This window comes from Sus scrofa, chromosome 8, assembly GCF_054392235.1.
Source record: "Sus scrofa isolate SSC_HxYL_T2T_F1_AM1 chromosome 8, Sscrofa_HxYL_maternal_Yorkshire_Landrace_v2.0, whole genome shotgun sequence".
Taxonomy (NCBI): domain Eukaryota; kingdom Metazoa; phylum Chordata; class Mammalia; order Artiodactyla; family Suidae; genus Sus; species Sus scrofa.
The window spans coordinates 78,816,352-78,839,113 of NC_139390.1; the positions used below are offsets into that span (position 1 = coordinate 78,816,352).

Genomic DNA, 22,762 nt, shown 5'->3' on the forward strand with positions numbered 1-22,762 from the left:
ACGGCAACGCCGGATCCTCACCCCACTGAGCAAGGGCAGGGATAGAACCTGCAACCTCATAGTTCCTAGTCGGATTCGTTAACCACTGAGCCACGACGGGAACTCCCAATTAAATGTATTGTATTGATGGATAGTTGATTTACAGTGTTGGGTTAATTTCTGCTGTGTAGCAAAGTGATGTACTTTTATTTACATACACATGGGTATGTGTGTGTACGATATACATTCTTTTTCACATTCTTTTCCATTATGGTTTATTATAGGATAGTGAATATAGTTCCCTGTGCTGTCCAGTAGGACCTTGTTTTTATGCATTCTATGTATAATGATTTGCCTCTGCTAACCCCAAACTCCCAATCCACCCCTCCCCCCTGGCAGCCACAAGTCAGTTCTCTGTGTCCGAGTGACTCGTTCTCAGTTCGGTGAGCACCTTGTACAGGTCTCTGTACCATCTCGCTGGATAACCATTGACTTGGCTATCTCTTCTCCTGGACTGTGAATTGTTTGGGCCTGATGATACTTGGTTCTCCTTTGCATCCGCAGTGCCTGCGGAGTGGCTGGCATGCAGGGAGCCTGGATGGACGCCCTTGAACAAGCGGGAAGGAATGAGTGGATAGGGTAAATGCAAAAGCAAGCCTTGCTATTGTCTTTAAGCCCAAAGAGAAGTTTTCTTCACTTAATTTTGGTGAAACAGCTCCATGTGTCTTCACTGTTCTCTGCACAGCCTTCTTTTATATTTTAGAGTCTGATTCAGAATGTTCAGCAAGGGGTCTGATCGTGAAGGGGCTGGACCATCAGACAGAAGTTCGGGCAGCTCTATTCTACTTCAGGGCACCTCCTCTCCTCTCTCCATTGAGGTTTCAGACAAGAGGGCTTCTCTGGAATCCCTGAAGTTACTCGTAAACATCATCTCATACCTAATCTCCTTGATGGGAAGAGGGATCTTCTTTCTGTATCGTTGTAGGGTTTTTCAGGCCCTGTCCGTTTGCCTTGGATGGGGAAAGTTTCGCAGCACTGGTGTTTTTAGCTGGGGGTGAGCAGATACTGCTGGGCTATAAAGCTGCTGAAGAGCCATCCTCGGCATTAGCATCCTCAGGGGTGTGGCTGAGTTCACTCTTTGCCTTGCTCCATCGGCTTCTCAAGGCCAGTGCCTGTCCAGGGCTAGCATCCTACTACTGAGAGGGGTCCTGCCAACTCCTCTTACCAGGTGGCCAGACCAGGGGGCAGAAAGATGACGAGTGGTTTTTTCTCCTTATGTATTCTGGACCCTTTGTGTCCAAAATGGTACGCATATGAACGGTCTCCAGGTGCCTTAGGCTAAAGAGACTTTATATTTTTTTGTTAAGTTCTAGGCTTTTGCCGTATGTAAGCCACAGCATTTATTGAGCCTAAAGTCATTGGCCTGGGTGTCAACACTGACTCTGGGATTTACAGGCTGCAGGATTCGGGCCAATCCTTGAGGGGCTTGGCATACCAGGAAGGATTTCTCATCACTAGATGGAACTGGCTGATAAAGTGGGACTCTTAAGTCAGTGAGGAGCTGGAGGTCAGGGAAGCAGCCTGGCTTCGAGGAACTGGTTGAAGAGTCATCACCCTATTTTTGAAGGAGCAGGGTGTCAAAGGTCAAAGTGGGGCTAATAGCAAGAACACCAGACTGCTACGAAACGGAGGCTTTAACCTAGGGCTCCCTGAATGCCCCCTCTGCGAAATGGCTCATTGAACTTGGGGGCAGTGCTGAACCCCGAGGAACGGGTTAGCTGGGACCTACTATGAGGCTTAGAGACATATGGGGCAAGGAGCCAAGCAGGTTGTCATTTATTGGCTTCTGTGGTTGGTTTCTTGATTTTGCATCCTGCTTCATTGCTTGAGCCCAAAGCTGGGTTCCTATTCCTCAACCAAACTTGAGTTCTCTTGCCTGTGCCCGGGTAAAGCCAGTCTCCTGGCACGAGTGGTGGTGAAGGAGAGCACAGCGTTTCCTGCAGGCACCAAGCAAGGAGCCCAGGCAGCTAGCACTCAAAATACCAGAACGCCGGCCTTCCTGTCGTAGCTCAACGGGTTAAGAACCCAACTAGTATCCATGAAGATGTGGGTTTGAGCACTGGGCTCGCTCAGTGGATTGGGGATCTGGCATTGCTGTGAGCTGTGGTGTAGGTCACAGATGCAGCTCAGATCCTGTTTTGCTGTGGCTGTGGCATAGGCCGGCAGCTGTAACTCCAGTTCGACCCCTAGCCTGGGAACATCCATATGTCTCGTGCGTGGCCCTAAAAACAAACAAACAAAAAAACCCAATAGATTTCAGCAAAGCAATTTTTTTAATTTGAATTTTTATTCTTCTTGCTTTTTAGGGCTGCACGTGCAGTATATGGAGGTTCCCAGGCTAGGGATCAACCTGGAGCTATAGCTGTCGGCCTACACCACAGCCACAGCAACTCGGGATCCGAGCTGCCATCATCCATGAGGATGAACCTGCATCCTCAAGGATACTAGTCGGACTCATTTCTGCTGTGCCACAACAGGAATTCCCAGCAACGCATTTTTAAAGGCAAAGTGAGGTAGGGCTGTCCCACAATATATGATGAGCTAGTGCCTAGTGCTCCCATTAGCTGATGGAGAGATAACAGCGTGGAATCACAGGGGTTAACATTATCAGTCCTTAGGCACCAGTGGGTCTGGGGGCTACAGGCTTGAGGTCATCCAGTAGATCATTTCTTCCACTTGCTGGGGGCTTAGCATCTGTAAAACAGCTCAGGACGTGTGCATCAGAGGCCCTTACCTGGACACCCAGATAGGAGCTGCAGCGAGGATGTGGGGGTGGGGCCCGTCTCAGGAAGGTGCCACGGGTTCTGCTCCATTACACTGCCACTTCCTTGAGTTCTTTCCCAGGTTCCAGGTAGGCAAAATCTATCCTTCCTGGCCTGCGTTTACCTCCCTGACTAGAGGTCACAGTCACTGTCCTGGCCTCAGCACGGTGGCCAAGGTCCTTCAGGCTGTGATCACAGTAAGCCTCAGTGCCGTTTCTGCCCCAGTTACCAACCCAGTACCGTACTGGGAGGGTCCGAGCTGGGCCACCAACCACCCCGGTTCCTGTCCCTTCCCCTCGCCTCCTCATTCCCTCAGCCTCTTTTTTTTTTTTTTTTTTTTTTTTTTTTTTTTTTTTTTTGTCTTTTTGCTATTTCTTGGGCCGCTCCCGCGGCATATGGAGGTTCCCAGGCTAGGGGTCTAATCGGAGCTGTAGCTGCCAGCCTATGCCAGAGCCACAGCAACGCGGGATCCGAGCCGTGTCTGCGACCTACACCACAGCTCACGGCAACGCCGGATCGTTAACCCACTGAGCACGGGCAGGGACCGAACCCGCAACCTCATGGTTCCTAGTCGGATTCGTTAACCACTGCGCCACGACGGGAACTCCCCCTCAGCCTCTTTCTCTCCTTTTCTGTCCTTCCTCTCAGATCTCTCTGATGAGCTTGTCTCTACTCTTTGTCAATTCATTAATAATGAACGATTGATGATAATTGTATTTAACATGTATTGAGCTCTTACTATGCGCCGGGTACATCATCTCATTGTTAATCTCACGTAAAACCCTATCTATGAATAGGTTCGGTTATAATCTGCCTTTTACGATGAGGAAACTCAGAGCGGTTTAAGAAATGTAACTAAAATCTAAAGGCTAAACACTGGTGGTATGAGGATTAGAACTCAGCTCTATCAGACCTCAGAGCTGAGACTTTTAGCCACATTGCAGCCTTTCTCCATCCCCAGAAAAAAAATTTTTTTTTTTTTTTGTCTTTTTGCCTTTTTCTTGAGCCGCTCTTGCGGCACATGGAGGTTCCCAGGCTAGGGGTCTAATCGGAGCTATAGCCACTGGCCTACGCCAGAGCCACAGCAACACAGGATCCAAGCTGCATCTGCGACCTACACCATAGCTCACAGCAACACCAGATCCTTAACCCACTGAGCAAGGCCAGGGATCAAACCCACAACCTCATGGTTCCTAGTTGGATTCATTAAGCACTGAGCCACGATGGGAACTCCCATCCCCAGAATTTTATCAAGAGATTTCAACTGTTTTCACTTTGCCTGGCCTATGTCACAGCCCAGATGTTGGTCCACCTGACTAGCGGGTCCCTCCACCCAGTATTTTTTGACTCATTGCTAAAAACCTTGCTTGCTCCAGATCCTTGGCTTCACACAAGACCATTTTCCTATCACCATATCCTCTCTTCAGAGAGTTGAAATGTATGTATTTTTGGGAAATCGTTATCTCTTAAGTCCTTCAGGGTCTCTTACACATTCTAAAAGTTGCTTCAGATGAAAATGAGATTAATCCAGGCTCTTTGATTAATGTCTTTAGTTTTTAGGCAAACAAAAGTCCTTGGGTGGGAAAGCGACTTATACTTACTTGCCTAAACAGCAAGTTAATAACAAAGCAGGGGTGAGAACCCACATCTCCTGACACCTGGGCTATTATTATTCTGATGTACGTAACACTCTTGAAATGGTACTGGCAGACTAGCAAAGGAATAGGTACTAGTAGCTTTACTTTCTGCACATCAAAGTGGATTCTTGGATCTCAAAAAAGTGTTTCTAAACCACAGAAAGATTCCCCTACAGTCTTACTGTTCAAAAGTTTTCAGCGTATAATACATGATAACTCACCTCCCTTTTTTGCCAAAAATGAAGCACAGCTACTCCCCTGACTCTGACCTAGAGCAGTGTAGTCCTTGTTACCAAGTTCATCCTTTAGTTTCACAGCCTGAAGGACACCCACGGTTTCCCTTTGGCTTTGTCAGTTCTTTGTGTTATAAGGGCAGGATAGTAAGAAGTAAAGGCACTGACTTGCAAAGTGAAAAGCTGTTTTGGAGAGCATCTCGTTTATATCCTGCAGCTTAGGGCAGTGTTAACACCAAGGTAGCTGCTAATTTTTATGTATTTCTTATGAAGATATTAAAAGAATAGCATTTATTCAGCATCAGGATATGACAGAGGACTTTAGAATCCCCAGAAAGCTTTAAGCCATAGAGCCACACAAAGTCCCTTGGGAGGTGGGCAGGGATTATTGCTCCCTGTTATATTATATCGTATCATATAATAAGTAGTACAAAGAAAGACCAAGACAACTTCATGTGCTTTAAATCAATAAACCAAAAAAATGTTAACATGTTACAAGAGCTAGGTGAAGATTATGTGGGATTTTTTTTCCCAGCCTTATTGAAATACAATTGATATACAATATTGTATAAGTTTAAAGTGTAGAGCATCTTTATTTGATACATTTATAAATTGCAAAGTGATTATCACCATTGTATTAATTAGCACCTCTATTCAGTCACAGAGTTACTGTTTCTTTTTTTGTGGTGAGAACACTTAAAACCTATTCCCATTCGAGAATGTATATGAGGAGTTCCTGTTGTGGTGCAGTGGAAACGAATCTGACTAGCATCCATGAGGACATAGCTTCAATCCCTGCCCTCTCTCAGTGGGTTAAGGATCCAGCGTTGCCGTGAGCTGTGGTGTAGGCTGAAGCTGCGGCTCGGATCTGGCGTTGCTGTGGCTGGGGTGTAGGCCGGAGGCTACAGCTCCGATGGGACCCCTAGCGTGGGAACCTCCCTATGCCGTGGGTGTAGCCCCAAAAAGCCAAAACATAAAAAAATAAAAAGAATGCATGTGATATAGTATTATTAGCTCTAATCACCCTGTTGTACTTTAGTTCCCCAGAACTTGTTAATCTTATAACTTAACGTTTGCACCCTTTGACCCAAATCCCCACCTCCCCCCTTACACACAACCCATGGTAACCACCACTCTACTCCATTTTTCTGAGTTTGTCCTTTTTAGATTTTACATATACGTGAGATCACGCAATATGTGTCTTTCTTTATCTGGCCTGTTTCACTTGGCATAATGCATCCAAGTTGTGGCACATGGCAAGATTTCCTTCTTTCCCATGCAATGTACGTATTCCATTGTATGTACATTGCATGTGTTCTTTATCCGTTCCGTGTCTTGGCTGTTGTGAGTGATGCTGCAGTGAATGTGGGAGTGCAGATACCTCTTCAAGATCCTGATTTTATTTCCTTTGGCTAGATACCCAGAAATGAGATTGCTGGATCATATTAGTAGCTCTGTTTTTAATTTTTTAGAGGAAAGTCCACACTATTTTCCATAGTAGCCATACCAATTAGCATTCTCACCAACAGTGCCCTAAGATTTATGAGGGAATTCTGTAAACTAAGTTTGCAATATTTTTCTGTCACCGAAATCATGTCAGAATGAAAATAAAAATAAAGCAGAGAATAACAATGGCTACTAAGAGTATTTCCTTGATTGTTTTCAATCTCTGAGGATACAGCAGGCTCTGCTTCAAAGTCCATAAATCTCATTGATGAAGCGATCAGCTGAGATTGTTCCTCATACTGGGGGTCCCTTTCCCGTGTCTCCCCAGGCGCAGTGAACCTGCAGGCCGACCTCACTCTTGGCATTCAACCAAATTTGGCGAAAACCAACCCGATGCCAGCATGATGCAGATATCTCAGGGCTCGATCGGCACTCCTTGGCCCCAAAGCTACCACTCCAGGTAAGTAGCCATGACTGAGACCCAGGGCTTCCTACTCTACGATGTCCTGTTCCCAGAAAAGACTATTTTCTTTTTCTTTTTTTCTTCCTTTTTTTTTTTCTTTTTTCTTTTCCACGTGCACCTGTGGCATATGGAAGTTCTGGGCTAGAGTTTGAATCTGAGCTGCAGCTGCCAGAGTATACTGCAGCTTGTGGCAGTGCCAGATCCTTAACCCACTGAACAAAGCCAGGGATCGAACCTGCATCCTCACAGCCACTATGTTGGGTTCTTAACCCTCTGAGCCACAACAGGAACTCCTAGACTGTTTGCTTATACTTCTGCTGAGTATTATATCTCTCTACCCACTAGCCTCATCCTCTCAAAACCCCTAACATGTCTGAGTCATCTTCACATCCTGGGCTAGAGTGGCGTGAAGGGAGGCCAGGATTATTTTGGGCGCTGACTGGCCATTTGAGATCCTTGTGGGGTCTGTCGATTCTCCGTCAGACAGACATTTCTCAATTACACGTTATAACCTGCGCTGGAAGAAGCGACAGCCCCTTCCCTTCATGCCTCACGTCCTTCTTTCTGTAGTCACATATGTCTGTTTTTTTATCGGAATGATGGAATTCTGTATTTGAACTTCACACTTGGTTTTTCTCCCTCTCTTAAGGCGAGTTAACAACTTAGCTCCCACAGAAGCAGTGCACACCCCGATCACTGCTGTGTGCACTTCATCTTGGGTGATCCTTACCTACTCCCTCAAAACAGATACAGTGTCCTTAACCCCCTTTCACAGGACAGGACAGTGAGGCTGGAGAGACAGACTTGGCCAGGGTCAAACATCTGACCAGCCCCCAAGTCAAGACTCACATCCAGGCCCCAAGTCAGGTTTCAGAGCTGTGGCATGTAACCAGTGGCTAGCATTCCTCTACAGTAGTTATTTTATTTATTTTTTATTTTTATTTTTTTTGTCTTTTTGCCTTTTCTGGGGCTGCTCCCGCGGCATATGGAGGTTCCCAGGCTGGGGGTCCGATTGGAGCTGTAGCCACCAGCCTACGCCAGAGCCACAGCAGCACAGGATCCCAGCCGCATCTGCCACCTACACCACAGCTCATGGCAACGCCGGATCCTTAACCCACTGAGCAAGGCCAGGAATCGGACCCACAACCTCATTGTTCCTAGTCGAGTTCGTTAGCCACTGAGCCACGTCGGGAACTCCAGACCTCAGTTTAAATCTCAAGTTCCCCTCCTGTTACTTAAGCTTGAGTAAATCACTTTACCTCTTTGATCTCGGTTTCCTTGTCTGCAAAATAAAATTAATAATACATACTTAATTGGATCGTAGTGAGGACTAAGCAGGATAACATATGAAAAACACTTAGTTTAGTTCCTGGAACGTAGGAGGCACTCAATAATTATGAAAACCAATTATGATAATTAGGCTGAAGACTTATCTGAGGCACCGTGAAACCTAGCTTTGAGTTGGGTTGATGGCATAAACTTACACAATGCAGGTGTGTATCACTGAGTACCCCTCAGCAGTGGGGCCCTTTGGAGCCTCCTAACCCCCTAGCCTTAGGAGACCCTAAATCTGATGTCATACTGTGCCCTAAAAAACACGCTGACCCAAAGAGAAAAATGAGGCAGCTGCAATCCGTGTTAGAGTAACTGCTCGCAGTAACTATGGGGAGCTCCCCAGGGCCCCAGGAGAAGGCGGCGCTGGCTTCAGAAATACGTAAATACCGTATTTTTTAAAAAAAAAAAAATTTATTTGAAAAGTAGGAAATGAACAGTGTGATTTTAACATATATTTAGAATATGTACAAAGCTAGAAAAAGTTAAACTACAGAAAAGAAGGCAGAGAGAGAAGTACGATATTTTGAAGGCTGTGCCATTCCTCCTCCGCGTCCCAGCCTCCAGCGGGGGTGTGGATCTTGACCCTCTAATTCAGGCTTCAGAACAGCCTCCCCCGACAGAGTGACTGGCAGGGCAAGAGCTCTGTGTGGGGTGCAGAGGGAGATAGGAAGCTCAGGTCACCCCGGATGACACGGCACGGAGATTCTTTTCTGCCCCCGCATGCACGTAGCGTCCTATGGTCTGTTCAGCCACCCGCTGGCAGCTCTGGCAGAAGCTCTGCATCACGTTTCCGAGGAGCACAGTGGCATCTAGTGGCCTGGTGCTCCACACCCCTGGGACAGCCTTCCTTTAGCTCCAGAAACCCAGTCCCTGTCCTAAATGTGTGGCTCTGTTTCTCTTTCTTCTTAAAGCAGGAGGAGGGAGCTTGGGGCTGGGCAGAGGCCAGAGAGAGGGAGAGAGTGGTTCAAAGAGGCTGAAGACACGTCATTGGCCCTGTCTGCTGGCTCCCATCGGGAATTTCACTGCAGTCGTTCTTCAGCTGCTTTTGTCAGACCCTCATCACTGTCTTTTTGCTGTCCCCTGGAAGTCCCACAGTGGCCCTAAAGTATCAGAACTTCTAAAGACCTGGGGACTTTAGAAGAAGCCTTGAAAAGTCATGTGATCTGGTTCCCTCCTGAGAGGCTGAAAGAACAGTCTTAAAATATTGAAGAAGCCGTACATGTTCATCAATCATTCTTTCAGCAAATATGCCTGGAATACTCTCTGTGTCATGGATGATTTCCAGTTACTGAGGGCAGAGGGCTGAAGAAGACATAAAACCCCCTACCCCAGAATATTTATTGTTTCCCCAGATGCAGTCCTTGGAATAATCATCCATTAGGTGCTCCTTAGAGAAAAGTTTCTGGGATCATTTAAGTTTAGAAAACACTGCTTAGTGGAGTTCCCATCGTGGCTCAGTGGTTAATGAATCTGACTAAGAACCATGAGGTTGCAGGTTTGATCCCTGGCCTCACTCAGTGGGTTAAGGATCCGGTGTTGCCATGAGCTGTGGTGTAGGTTGCAGATGCGGCTCGGATCCTGCGTTGCTGTGGCTGTGGTGTAGGCCGGCAGCTACAGCTCCGATTAGACCCCTAGCCTGGGAACCTCCATATGCCACCGGAGCGGCCCAAGAAATGGCAGAAAAGACAAAAAAAAAAAAAAGAAGAAGAAGAAAAGAAAGAAAACACTGCTTTGTATATTTTCCTTTAAGCATATCACATAAGCAACAGTGTATGACGGACTCTGACGTCTTAAAATAACTACCAAGTATTGGGGAAATAACTATTAAAAAATAATAAAATTATTGGGGAAATAACTATTAAAAACAATAAAAATAAAAGTATTGGGGAAATAACTACTAAAAAATAAGAATAATAAAAAATAAAAATAAAGAATTAAAGTAACTAAAGTTATTCAACTTGTTTAGCTCAGTATTATCCAAACATATCTGATCGTCTAAGGAATTCAGGTTCTGGGTGTACCTTTAGGCAATGTTGTCATACACGTGTTTTGTGCTCTTTGCTGTGTTTTAAGTATTTAGAAAGTACTTTTAAGCAGATAGGATGTCATGTCAAATGGTACATGTCCATGAAGAAAATAAAGCAGAGGCACAGGGAGGAAGGAGGGGAGAGGTACGTTTTCGAGAGTGAGGTCCAGGAAGTCCTCGCTGATGCAGAGACTTAAATAAAGGAAGGGAGTGAGCTGGCGTAGAGCATTTCTTGTGGTGGGAACCGTGAGGATGAACCCCCGAGACCCTGACGTTTGAGGCTGTAAGTTGCCCACTAACCTGGAGTGCAGCGAGCAAGATGGAGGGTAAAAATGAGGTTGAAGTCACCAGACCACAGTAAGAACTCTGACACACTCGGTGTGCTCCTCTTGAGCATGAGGCTATCTCTGCGTGGGCTGAAACTATTCAGGGGTCACAGACCTTCATGCCAAGTTCTTCTCGACCATCACTAAGCGTGCCATCTTGGAAGCAGGAATGGCAAGGGTAATCAGAAGGACGGCCTCCAGAACATGGTAGAAGAACTTGTTCCTAGAAGGCCATGTCAGGGCACTCAGTGGCACAGTGGCACGGCATAGGTCGCTTGGTCATAGTCCCCAGTCTGCTTGGGAATGGGAATTCCAAGGGACAGAGCCCTCTCTGAGTGGCAGGGAGAAGCATGCATGTGTCACATTGCATCGGAGGCTGGTGGGTTGCATTTCCTTTGGCTCTGAGATGGACCCCACTCTACCCTTTCTGCCTGGAGCAGTGTATACCAGTGATTTCATATTTCTAAATATCATCTGTATTTTGAGATCTGAGGAGATGGCATTTCCTCCGACTTGGAAGTTGTTTCAGTTAACCCACTGGTTTATGCACTTTGAGGTTTTTTTGGTTTTGTTTTGTTTTTTGGGTTTTTTTTTTGCATGTTCCTCAGTTAGATTTGAGTTATCCTTTTAGCAAAAGACTGCTAACATTCTTAGCAGTTGGGAGGAGAATTAAGCAGTGTCTGCCACCTGCATAGTGAGCAAAACAGCTCTTGTGGGATCTACTGCTTCCGTGTCCCCTCAGAGTGGCAGCTCTGAATCTTCTGTTGGAGGAGCTAAAGGGAAGCACGAGTGGATCATGTGGGATCAAGCTCACCTGAGCCATGTCAGGTGCATTTTCAACACAGCCTCTTCATGCAAAGGGGAGCATGGTGGCAAAAGCTGGCAGTGACATATGGCCATGGCCCTGAGTGCCAGATCTGATTTCCCTAATCTGCCTCAGGAGCTCTTCCCTTCGTTTCTCTCTTGAATTTACACCTGTCTGCCCCAAAGTGGGCTGCTCCCTTCAGTAAGTTCACTTGCCCTGATAGAGAAAGATTACCTTCTGGAGGGGAGTGGCCAAAAATGTGGCCTTCCTTTCCTTGAATTCCAGCACCAGTTTTGACTCCGATTATGTTCCTTCTGGTCACTTCCCATGTGCTCTGAAAACAGTCCAGCCATAAAGCATTATCACATATGCGGCCAGTAAGGCACCGTATTTACTTAGATGGAATCTAGAAAAACAGTAATAAGTCCATGACTTTTCATAGCACTTAGGTGCCTATTCATTTAAAAATGGAAAACCTGGAGTTCCTGTCATGGCTCAGTGATTAACGAATCCAACTGGGAAGCATGAGGTTGCGGGTCCGATCCCTGGCCTCGCTCAGTGGCTTAAGGATCTGGCTTTGCCATGAGCTGTGGTGTAGGTTGCAGACGCAGCTCAGATCCTGCATTGCTGTGGCTGTGGTGTAGGCTGGCAGCTGTAGCTCCGATTAGACCCCTAGCCTGGGAACCTCCATATGCTGAGGAAGCGGCCCTAGAAAAGGCAAAAAGACAAAAAACAAAAAATGAAAAACAAAAAAAAAAAAGGAAAACCTTAGGCAAGAACTCTTGGTTCTTCTTTAAAGAGCAGTGAGTCTCAAGTGTTTGAACTATGGAGACTTCACTTTGGTTATTGAACTGCTTATTCCTTCCTATGTCTATATCCTCCCTCCCCCAGCATGCTGGGGGAAGTCTATTTTGAGTTTATAATTAAGGCTAATTATAAGGAGCTCTGTGTCATGGCACTTTCTGGGATGTACCCTGCCAGGAGTGAGGTCCCTCCCCCTGCCCCAGCAGGCTCTGAGGGTCACTGGAGGAGCTTGTGAAGGAGAAGGTGTCACCCTCCAGTGTACGAGGCTTGCCCAGACGCCGGGAGGTCGTCTGTGGGTGATGGGCTCCGGTGATGAAGACTTCTTACCGAGCCTCTCTCTCTGTATTCCTTTCATCCAGTTTCGTGTTGGGCTTTCTCACCACAAACAAGATTGTCTGTTGTACAGTTGAGATTCCAGGAAGATTGCCAGGGAGTAGCCCTTTAATTCCATAAAAAGGAAAGATGTCAACTAAAGCCATGGACATGTACAGAGTGTCCCTCAGCCATTTGCACGCCTGGTCTCTTACTAAGCGGTGCCCTTCTTCCCACAGGAGACACAAAATGTCAGTCTCTATCACTCCCCTTCCCCCTCCCCCCCTTTGCTTGCCCACCTCTCTCATTTCTTGGCATGTGCAGAATGTCGTAGCAGATCACATCAGTGTGCTGCGTGGCCTCTGCGTGCCCCCTGCTTCTCCCCTGGCGAGCCTGGGTGATTAATTAGAGGCACGTTGGTGACGGTCTTGGGCAGTCACTCCTAGTGACGACATGTAGGGAGGCCGAGCAAGGCCCAAATATGGCCCTTTCACCCACCCTTCCAGAAACCAAACATCTTGCACAAGAGTACATTTATAAGCTGGGTGCTGTGCCTGGACACCGCCCGATTGATGAGGGCTCGGTGCTGACTGCTTTGCCTGCCTTTCTTGCAGCTCCTCCACCAGTGACCTCTCCAGCTACGACCATGCTTATCTGAGGCGGAGCCCTGACCAGTGCAGCTCCCAGGGGAGCATGGAGAGCCTGGAGCCCAGCGGGGGATACCCAGCCTGCCACCTTCTCTCCCCGGCCAAGTCCACCAGCAGCATCGACCAGCTCGGCCACCTCCATAACAAGAGAGACTCGGCATACAGCTCCTTCTCCACCAGTTCTAGCATCCTCGAGTATCCACCTCCTGGCATGTCTGGCCGGGAGCGTTCAGGCTCCACGGACGCCACTTCTGCTCGAGGTGGCCTCCTGGAAGGAATGAGGCAGGCAGACATCCGCTATGTCAAGACAGTCTATGATCCCCGGAGGGGAGTCTCAGCAGAGTATGAGGTGAACTCAGCAGCACTGCTGCTGCCCGGGAGGGAGGCCCGAGCCTCGACGGATGGTCAGAGCTATGAGAAATGGCATAATGTTCCCCGGAGCAAGGGCGCAATACCCTCCTCTTGGAGCCAGCAGTGCCCCAGTTCCCTGGAGACTGCCGCTGACAACTTGCCTCCTAAAGTGGCCGCGCCCTTGCCCCCAGCTCGGAGTGACAGTTATGCAGCCTTTCGGCAGCGAGAACGGCCCAGCTCTTGGTCTAGCCTGGATCAGAAACGGTTCTGCCGGCCTCTGGCAAATTCAGCAGGTGCCCTGAAATCCGCCTTCCCAGAGGAACAGCTGCATACCGTGCTAGAGAAGAGTCCAGAAAACAGCCCCCCCATGAAACCCAAGCATAATTACACCCAGAAAGCCCAGCCTGGCCAACCTCTGCTGCCAACTGGCATCTACCCGGTACCTTCCCTGGAGCCGCACTTTGCCCAGGTGCCCCGGGCTTCCGTGAGCAGTAACGGCACCCTCTACCCTGCGCTGGCCAAGGAGGGTGGGTACACAGCTCCCCAGGGGGCTGGCAACAAGGTGGCTGCCCTCGATGAGAACGGGAACCAGAACGGATCCAGTAGGCCTGGCTTTGCCTTCTGCCAGCCCCTAGACTATGACTCGGTGTCCCCAGTAGAGAGGAAACCTGAGACGTCAGCCAAATGTGTCCCCTACAAAGTCCATTTCCCCTCAGTGCCTGAAAATGAAGAGGATCCCTCCCTGAAAAGGCATCTCATGCCTCTCCACAGCAACAGCCCCCATCCCGGTGAGAGGAAAAGCACCCATGGTAACAAATATTCTCATTACCCCAGTCCCCACTCCCCCGAGGCTCAGGCCTGGGAGGTGGGTGATGACAGATCTTTCCTGCCCCCAGAGCCTTGGGACGGAGATTTCCACGAAGACCACAACGCCAACCTCCGGGGTAGGCCCGACAGAGGCAGCCTAGGCCAGAGCATGCCAGGCAACTTTGGCAAGACCAAATCTGCCTTCTCCTCCCTCCAGAACATTCCCGAGGATCTAAGGGGGCAGAGTGGCCTGGATCTAGGCCGGGGAGCCCAGCAGATCTACCTGGAGGGCCCAGCCCCCTTTGTAGTCAACAGCAAGGCAGAGGACTGTGGAAGGAAAGTTGCTCCCGATCACAGGAGCCAACTGGACAGGTCAGGTTCCTATCTAAGGCCCGAGGGGAGAACGGGTGCCTTGGCTTCTTTCCACAGTTCAGACCCAAGATGTGAAGAGCCGCCCTCCCCACCCCCCCAGGAGACAGCCAGTCTGGGCCGTAGGAGGCTCAGTTCCAGCAGCGCCTCTGCTCTGCAGGGCTTTCAGTACGGGAAGCCCCACTGCTCGGTGCTCGAGAAGGTTTTCAAGATCGAGCAACGAGAGCAAGGGAGCCAGAGACCCCCGAGTGCGGGCAGCTCTAGTTACGGCCATAACTACAGGCCCAGTAGGACACTCCCGACGTCCAGTACTTCGGGGAATGACTTGGAGGAGACAAAAGCCCACATCCGTTTTTCCGAAGGCGCAGAAGCGCTAGGCAATGGGGAACTGCACGTCAAAAACGGGGATCCCAAGTCGGAAGAGATGTCCTGGCAGCCGTGTGGTCAGCAGCCAAGACGTGGTGCCGAGGTTGGCTGGGGCCCCTCGCTGCGGGCCGGTGAGCCCCTGAGGCGGGACGCTCGCCTGCTCCGCAGCCAGAGCACCTTCCAGCTCTTTAGCGAGGCCGAGGAGGCCGCTTGGCGGGACGACAGGCCTGGGTCGCCGGAGTCACCCGTGCTGGACGCCCCCTTCAGCCGCGCCTACCGGAACAGCATCAAGGATGCGCAGTCCCGCGTCCTGGGGGCCACCTCCTTTCGGCGCCGGGACCTCGAGCTGGGGACGTCCTCGACTTCCAGACCGAGGGGGCCACGACCCGCCTCAGCCCACGTGGGGCTGCGCAGCCCGGAGGCGCCAGCTGCCGCCTCCCCGCACACCCCGCGCGAGCGGCACAGCGTGACCCCTGCGGAGAGCGACCCGGCCCGGCCCGCACTGCCCACCGCCCGGAGGGGCCCGCGCCGGCGCCTGACCCCCGAGCAGAAGAAGCGATCGTATTCAGAGCCCGAGAAGATGCACGAGGTGGGGGTCTCAGAGGAGGCCGACCCGGAGCCGCCGGGCCCGCCCAGGAAGGGGCCACCTGGCCTGGAGAGCTCGATGGCCGACCGCCGCCTCATCTTCGAGCGCGACGGCAGGGCCTGCTCGACCCTCAGCCTGTCGGGGCCCGAGCTGAAGCAGTTCCAGCAGAGCGCCCTGGCCGACTACATTCAGCGCAAGACCGGCAAGCGGCCCGCCACCGCCACCGCCACCTGCAGCTTCCAGGAGCCCGGGCCGCTGCGGGAGCGCGCCCAGAGCGCTTACCTCCAGCCCGCGCCGGAGGCCCCGGGCCTGGCTGCGGCCTCCAGCCTCTCCTCGCTGCGGGAGCCCAGCCTGCCCCCACGCCGGGAGGCCACCCTCCTGCCGGCCACTGCAGCGGGGGGTGGCGGGGAGCCCCCGCGGGCCTCCCGAGATCGCAGCAGCTCCTTCGCCGGCAGCCGCCTCCTCGTCGGGGAACGGCGCCGCGGGGACCAAGCCCCGAGAGAGCTGCCTGGTGGCGCCAACAGTGGGCCAAAAGGCCCCCAAAGGCTGGACAGGACCCCTGGAGAGCCCTCCCCCTGGGGGGCTGCGGCCGGGAGGGCCGCGAAGTCCATGTCCGCCGAGGACCTGCTAGAGCGCCTGGACGTCCGCGCTGTCCCAGTCCACGTGAGATCACGGTCATCTCCCACTGCAGACAAACGCCAGGTACGTGCGGGCCGCAGGGCCTAGGACTGCCCTGTCCATCCTGGAAGCTTTAGTGCTCCTCCCAGCCCACCTCCTCCCTTCTTTTTCCTTTTACGTGCAAGAGACTAGTATTTGTTTTCGTAAAGCGATGTCTTTCTCAATGTTCCTCTGGGATGAGATCCTTACAGAGATACAGCTCCACCACGAAATCTATACAGCTGTATAGATAGCTTATGTAGATACATATGTATACATGTAGCTATCTGTATACGTGTATCTATACCTATAGACATACCACACACAATAAGCCCCATATCCCATATCCCCATATCCTGTACCCCATATCGGTACAGGAATGGAAAATATTTAGAAAAATCCCAGAAAGTTTCATAAAGCAAAACTTGAATTTGCCAGCACACTGGCAACTCTTTACATGGTATTTACATTATAGGTGATCTAAAGAGGATTTAAAGTATACAGGAAGATGTATGTAGGTTATATGCAAATACTATGACACTTCATATAGCATCAGGCAGATTTTGGTATCCATCCCCGGGTCCTAGCGTGTACATATTATGTAGTGTGTGGTGTGTGTGTATACATACATGTATATATATGTGATGACTTCATTTTAATGTCACCCAGTTCTCAGTGTAAGAATTAGGTTAGGAAAAGTTAGGGATTAATTTTTCTTCTCTGGGTTTTTGGCTTTTTTTCTGTGTTTTGCTTTTTTGGTCTTTTTTAAACAATCATGTAATGGAGGCTGTGTTTCATTTTAAAGATTTTAGCTTCACACCCACTTTGTTTCTATTAGACTTTTGCGTTTACAAAATAGGTACAGTTACTGGCTTTGATAATTGCTGGTTATTGAGTTTCAGGCCCTCAACTAAGTATGCCTTTACATCTCATCAATCCTCATAAGTATCCTGTGCAGTAGAATATATTATCCATATCAAACCCATGTCTCTCTGACTTTTATCTGAGCTCTTTCTGTGCACTACCTTGGCAAGATGGAAGAATGTCAGACTTTTCAATTCTGACATAAAGGAACTTTCTAACAGAGGCTCCAACCATGCCAAGATCATGAGGCGCTTTCCACTGGAAATTTTAGGCAGAGCTAGAAATAAAACCCAAGCCCTGTGACTCCCAGGAGTCCATTAATTTCAGTTCTTAGACCTTCCTTAAGCTTCACTTGCACTGCAGATCAGCATCCCGCCTTGTGGTTCCCTACCCAGGTAAGAAGGATAGGAGGAGTCCATGCATATGGAACCACAGGTTACAACACCCCTCAGATTCTCTTTTCCCTGGCAGAGAATTCAGTCACTCAGCAAGCATTTGTAGAATGTCTGTTCTATGAAAAGGACTGTAGCTTTGAAAGAGATGTGAAGGAGAATAAGCCTCATGCCTTGCCAGGGTTCACAACTAAGCACAGAATATGAATTTTTCTAGAATGAACACACAATAAGAATTTTTCTAGAACTAAGATGAAAGCTTTGGTGGTGGTCAAAAGTAACATGCTATGGGAGGGAAAGTGATTCATTCTGACTGATGGGATCTGAGAGCGCCTCTCTTGCAGGAAATGGGATTTGAGCCAGGCTGTCAAGGATGGGAAGGACGTTGACAGAGGTTTGGGGGTTGTGTGTGGGAGGCAGAGGAAGCAGCTTCAGACAAAGAGAGATTAGCCATTACTGCCTAAGAAATGCACTTGCTGCACTGCTTCTTAAACACATACACAGCCTTCTGAGAGATGACCCGGCTCCCTTCCAGTTATATTCAGTTCAGAAATATTTTCTCCCTGGTATGAATGCACACACACATACAAAAGTCTATAGAAGCAATCCTCTGAGAGCTGTTTTCCTCCCCTTAGAATGAAGAACAGGGCTAATTTCCTCTTTACCCTGCCCCTAAAACGCTTTTAAATCCATATTTGTAACATGCCATTCTGGCTAGTTTGGTGGGCTTTAGAAGCTTACTGCCTAGCAAAGCAAAACATTTCCTTCATTTCTCTCCCCATGTTCTAAAGAAGATAGAAATGTTTAGGTGAAAACCAAGCCACCTTCTGTTGTTTATTCCCCACTAGATGTCATTATTCTCTTTGGGGGAATTGGTTGGATGGTTATGAATGTTATTTTGCCTTCCCTTCCAAATATTTCTCAAGCCTGGTAAGCTGGGAAATAGAGCTCAACCGTAAGTGGTGGAAAGCACTGGTCCCAGTTAAATCCCAATTCTTTGATATTATTAAAAAGCACTTTGTAGGGAGTTCCCATCGTGGAACAGCGGAAATGAATCTGACGAGGAACCATGAGGTTGTGGCTTTGCTCAGTGGGTTAAGGATCCGGCCTTGCCGTGAGCTATGGTGTAGGTCACAGATGCGGCTCAGATCCTGCATTGCTGTGGCTCTGGCGTAGGCCAGCGGCTACAGCTCCAATTAGACCCCTAGCCTGGGAACCTCCATATGCCGTGGGGAGCAGCCCTAGGGGGAAAAAAAAAAAGGCAAAAAATAAATAAACAAATAAATAACCCCCTAGCCTGGTGCAGCATGTGATTATACCTCCATATGCCTCGGGTGTGGCCGTTAAAAAGCAAAAACAAAACAAAAAAACGTTTTGTGGACAGGCACTAAATACAGAACACTTTTTAATGTTTTCTTCAATAGAGTACCACATTTAGAAATTATTTAACTTGGGGAATATCTTGCCAGAGGGAGGAACATCTTTCAATGTGAAATACTTTGCTGCTTTGCTCGGACAAATTCTGAAAATAGGTTATCATCTCTCAGATTGCCATTGCACCAAGGCTGTGTTCTTGGGCTTCCTCTTCCATTCCCTCACTCGGCAGCCACACTGCACCTGCCCTGAGACCTGGTCCACGGCAAGGTCAGCCCCTCGATCTTCTTCACACGTCCGTTATCTACCTTGGTTGTAGAACTAGCTAAAAACAAGATAAAACCAGTCTCCACACAATTCTTGTGGTTATTATTTCAACATACTTTTTTTTTTTTAATTTGAATAAATTCTGGGAACTTTACCATTACCCAGTCAAGCTTTGGGGAAGGTGTTAAATAAGAATTTTTCGCATCTCAGCTTTAGAGAACTCCAAGAAATGAAGTGTCTCTGAGGAGACTAGACTGTCCCCTGAATGAAACCTAAAATACAGAGTCTATTTCCAGTGCTGGCTCAGCCCAGGGCATCCTGAACAGATGCTGCTTGCTCCTGCCAGCTGGATGCTAACAGAGCAGGATTTTACAAGCTTTTGACAAAGATTCGGCTCCTTTTTAAAAGTCCATTAGTGAGGAGAGTTTCTGCTTCCAAAACAAGGTCAGCATGGAAATCAATTTCTCTTTATAAAAATTGATCATTCTTGGGCCTGATGATGACTGCAGAAAGCTGCCACTGTTCAGAGCCTGAGAGCAGCTCAGACACTCCCAGGCCTGCCCCTCTCCGGAGCCAGCTGTGGTCTGTCTCTGAGCAGGCAGCCTCCCGTTGCCTCTTCTTTAATCCCTCTTCATTGGAAAGGGGAAATTGCAGAACAAATGGATAATAGTGATGGAGCAGAAGGGCACATCAAATTCTTGGCTATCTCCTCCTTTCTATGAGACTTTGGAAAACTTAACCTCTTGAAAGTAGGTAGGCCCTGCCTGCAAAGCTACAAAAACAAATCCAAACATTTTTCTACCTTGGATATTGGAAATTCACACCTCTTCATTGCATAGTTCTAAAATATAGCAGAGGCTATAAAAAGAAACCTTTTGAAGAAATGTTTCCTGATCGGGTCTTGATTTTTTCCAGATGCTGAGTTAGGGTCCTCTGTGGTTCCCCCTGTGTCTTCAGAGATCTTCAGTTGTGACATGTAACACGTTCATCGTGTGATGATGTGACAGACACTTAACTGCTGAGGAAATTGCTGTGTGCAGGGAGCCCCACAGGGTTCGATGTAGGCTGGAGTCTGTAAGAGGCAGCTTGTAAATCATCTTTAGCACCTCTCCACAGGCCCTTTGGCACTTGGGAATAAGTAACAGAATCAGCTTTCCACAAAATGTAAAGTTACAAATAGCTACTAATAATCAAATGTGTATTATGTGCCAGTCATTGTACTGTGTTTTATAGGCATAAACTTAATCCTACCTGTGTGCCAAGAAGGAGATACTGTTGTTACCTCTGTATTACAGAGAAGGGAATTGAGGCACAGAAGGGGTGAGAAATATGCCCAAGGTAATGGATCAAGCTTTTGACCGCATATTGTCCAACTCCAGAAATTTAAAGTCACTATACCATACTGCTTCTTAGGATCAGAAAAGACTGGGGCTGGGTAGGTGGGAGGGACATGAAGTTAAACATCTTACATCTGAAGACTCCAGCCAGTGAATTGATTGCACTTTAACAGTAATCAATTACTGTCATTTACATGTCAATAACATTTTAAAATTTTTCAAATAAATTTCTAGGGAGTTCCCATTGTGGCTCAGTGGGTTGAGAGGATGTGGGTATCCATGAGGATGTGGGTTTGATCCTAGGCCTCGCTCAGTGGGTTAAGGATCTGGTGTTGCTGTGAGCTGTGGTGTAGGTCACAGATGTGGCTTGGCTCCAGCACAGCTGTGGCTGTGGTGTAGGCCGGCAGCTGCAGCTCCAGTTCCATCCCTAGCCTGGGAACTTCCATATGCCACAGGTTCGGCCCATAAAAGCAGATAGATAGATAGATAGATAGATAGATAGATAGATAAAATGAATTTCTAATTCCTTTTAGCAGATACTTGAAGCTGATATTCCAAAGTAGATGAATATTGTCTTCATATTTCACTGGTTACAGAGCTATTAGGATACCTAACTCAGAACTCAAAAGTAAGAGTGAGAATTCAGATTTGAAAGGATGGATGGTTTTAAATGTGCTGCGACTCATGAAGAATAAGAACAAGTGTGTTTTTAAGTCAATGACAATTAGCAAAAACAGACACTTAACAACAGCCTCTGTTGGTCTAAGCCTATACGTAGGTTTTCTCCCACAGCCGCTGCTTTTTCATAAACTGCCATAATAATTTGTACTTCCTACCACTTTACAGAAAATGAAGTCTTCAACCGTGCATATATGGCCAAACAAAGCAAATAAATGCAACAAGAGGCTTTCTACTAGAAGGGGAAGGCATTATGCTTCTGCCCAGATGGTGCTTCCATTGATAGGAGATTTGGAAGTGTCTCTCAATGGCCTATTACTGGGTCTAACTCCCATTATTTTATTGACACCCACATAAATATCAAGCTCACGCTGTAATTCAAAGGAAATAATAGAATGGAAAGATATAGATTTGAACATTTCTAGATTAGGAGCTTTAAAGGGACCTAGAGACTTTTCCAGTTAATTGCTGGCAAAGCTGAACATTCAGGTCCACAGAGGGGGTGGGGTGGAGAAAGACTTTAAAGGGACCCTACAGTGTCATGGAGACGAGGAATTCCCATTCCCTCTGGTGATAACTGAGCAAGTCCGAGGCACAGGGACTTCCTTTCTCTCAAAGCACGGCCATCTGATTGCATCCAGCTCAGCCACCACTCCCCTTGCCATCCCAGGGGTAAATCTTAGGCTCTGAGGAGATCAGCGTTTGAATCCTAGCTCCTCCTCCATTTACTTAACTAGGTAAGATACTTATCTTCTCTGGGTGAAGTTACCGCCCTGTCCCCATTGTCATAGATTAAATTACAGGAGAAATATCACAAATTATCCAGGCACATAATTTGAGGTTTGTGAAGAACTTGGCCAACTGTCTGGCACACAGTAAATGCCCACTAAGAGGTGGCTGCAGTTACTAGCAATATTCAGGGTTGTTTGTTCTTTGGCCCTATGCCCACCTTTGCCTTTTCATTGCTTTTTAGTACCTTTACTGCTGATTGGGCGGGGTGGGGCTGGGGGGGGAGAGAGAAAGCGGGTGAAAAGCAATTAGTCCTTGTTCAAGTGAACTGAAGTTTATACTGCCAAAAACTGACCTACAGCCCTTTCAGGAAACCTATATATACCCTTATTAAAAATAAAAACAGGGAGTTCCTGCTGTGGCTCAGTGGTAACGAACTTGACTAGTATCCATGAGGATGTGGGTTTGATCCCTGGCCTTGCTCAGTGGGTTAAGGATCTGGCGTTGCTGTGCACTGTGGTGTAGGCAGGTGGCAGACATGGCTCGGATCCTGTGTTGCTGTGGCTGTGGTGTAGGCTGGCAGCTGCAGCTCTGATTCGACCCCTAGCCTGGGAATTTCCATATGCTGCAGGTGCAGCCCTAAAAAGACAAAATTAGTTAATCAAATCAGTGTCTGCCCAATTATAAACCAGATTCATATCTAATTCTTGAGATTTTTGCTGAATTCAGTAACCTATCCTTTTCCTGTCATCTCCCCTATTTCCCTATTGCTGTTTCAAAACTTGGCCCTTTGAAGTAATTTTCATCATATTTCAGGTGTAGCAGTTGTTTTGAAACCTGGAGATAATTGTCAAACTTCTCTTGCTTAGCAAATGTCTTTATTAGGAGAGGCACCTGGTGAGATAGACTGAGGTTCTGCCACTTGTGACCTTGGGGGCTAACCACTTGGGGCCCGTGTGCTCTTCCACGAGGTGGAGTTAGCAATACTTCTGGGGGCTTTTAGGATAAAGTGGGTTAGTATGTAAGAGTGCCGCCATGGTGCCTAACAGTAAATAGCAGACCTCCAAAACATGTTCCTTTTCCTTTCTGCCTCCTCCCCTTGGTAAATTTAAATACCTGTCTGTTGGTAATAACACTGTGGCTTATGTTT

General features: G+C 48.1%; 1 protein-coding gene and 1 long non-coding RNA gene across 10 annotated transcripts in view; one reads left to right on the forward strand and one right to left on the reverse strand.

Moving 5' to 3' along the window:
- Positions 1-22,762, forward strand: part of SHROOM3 (shroom family member 3) — a 349,594-nt gene that overhangs the window by 298,093 nt on the left and 28,739 nt on the right. For all 9 annotated transcript variants that reach the window (XM_084972580.1, XM_003482418.5, XM_084972581.1 and 6 more), the window contains 2 exons: positions 6,446-6,577; positions 12,803-16,016. In XM_084972580.1, the coding sequence (XP_084828706.1) occupies positions 6,446-6,577; positions 12,803-16,016 (3,346 nt within the window). The remainder of the gene's footprint in view (positions 1-6,445; positions 6,578-12,802; positions 16,017-22,762) is intronic.
- LOC146400880 (uncharacterized) lies at positions 8,446-12,604 on the reverse strand. Its single transcript, XR_014812772.1, has 4 exons — positions 12,488-12,604; positions 12,204-12,315; positions 11,307-11,406; positions 8,446-8,557 (listed from the first exon to the last, which is right to left on the reverse strand). It is a non-coding gene; the product is annotated as an uncharacterized LOC146400880 (long non-coding RNA).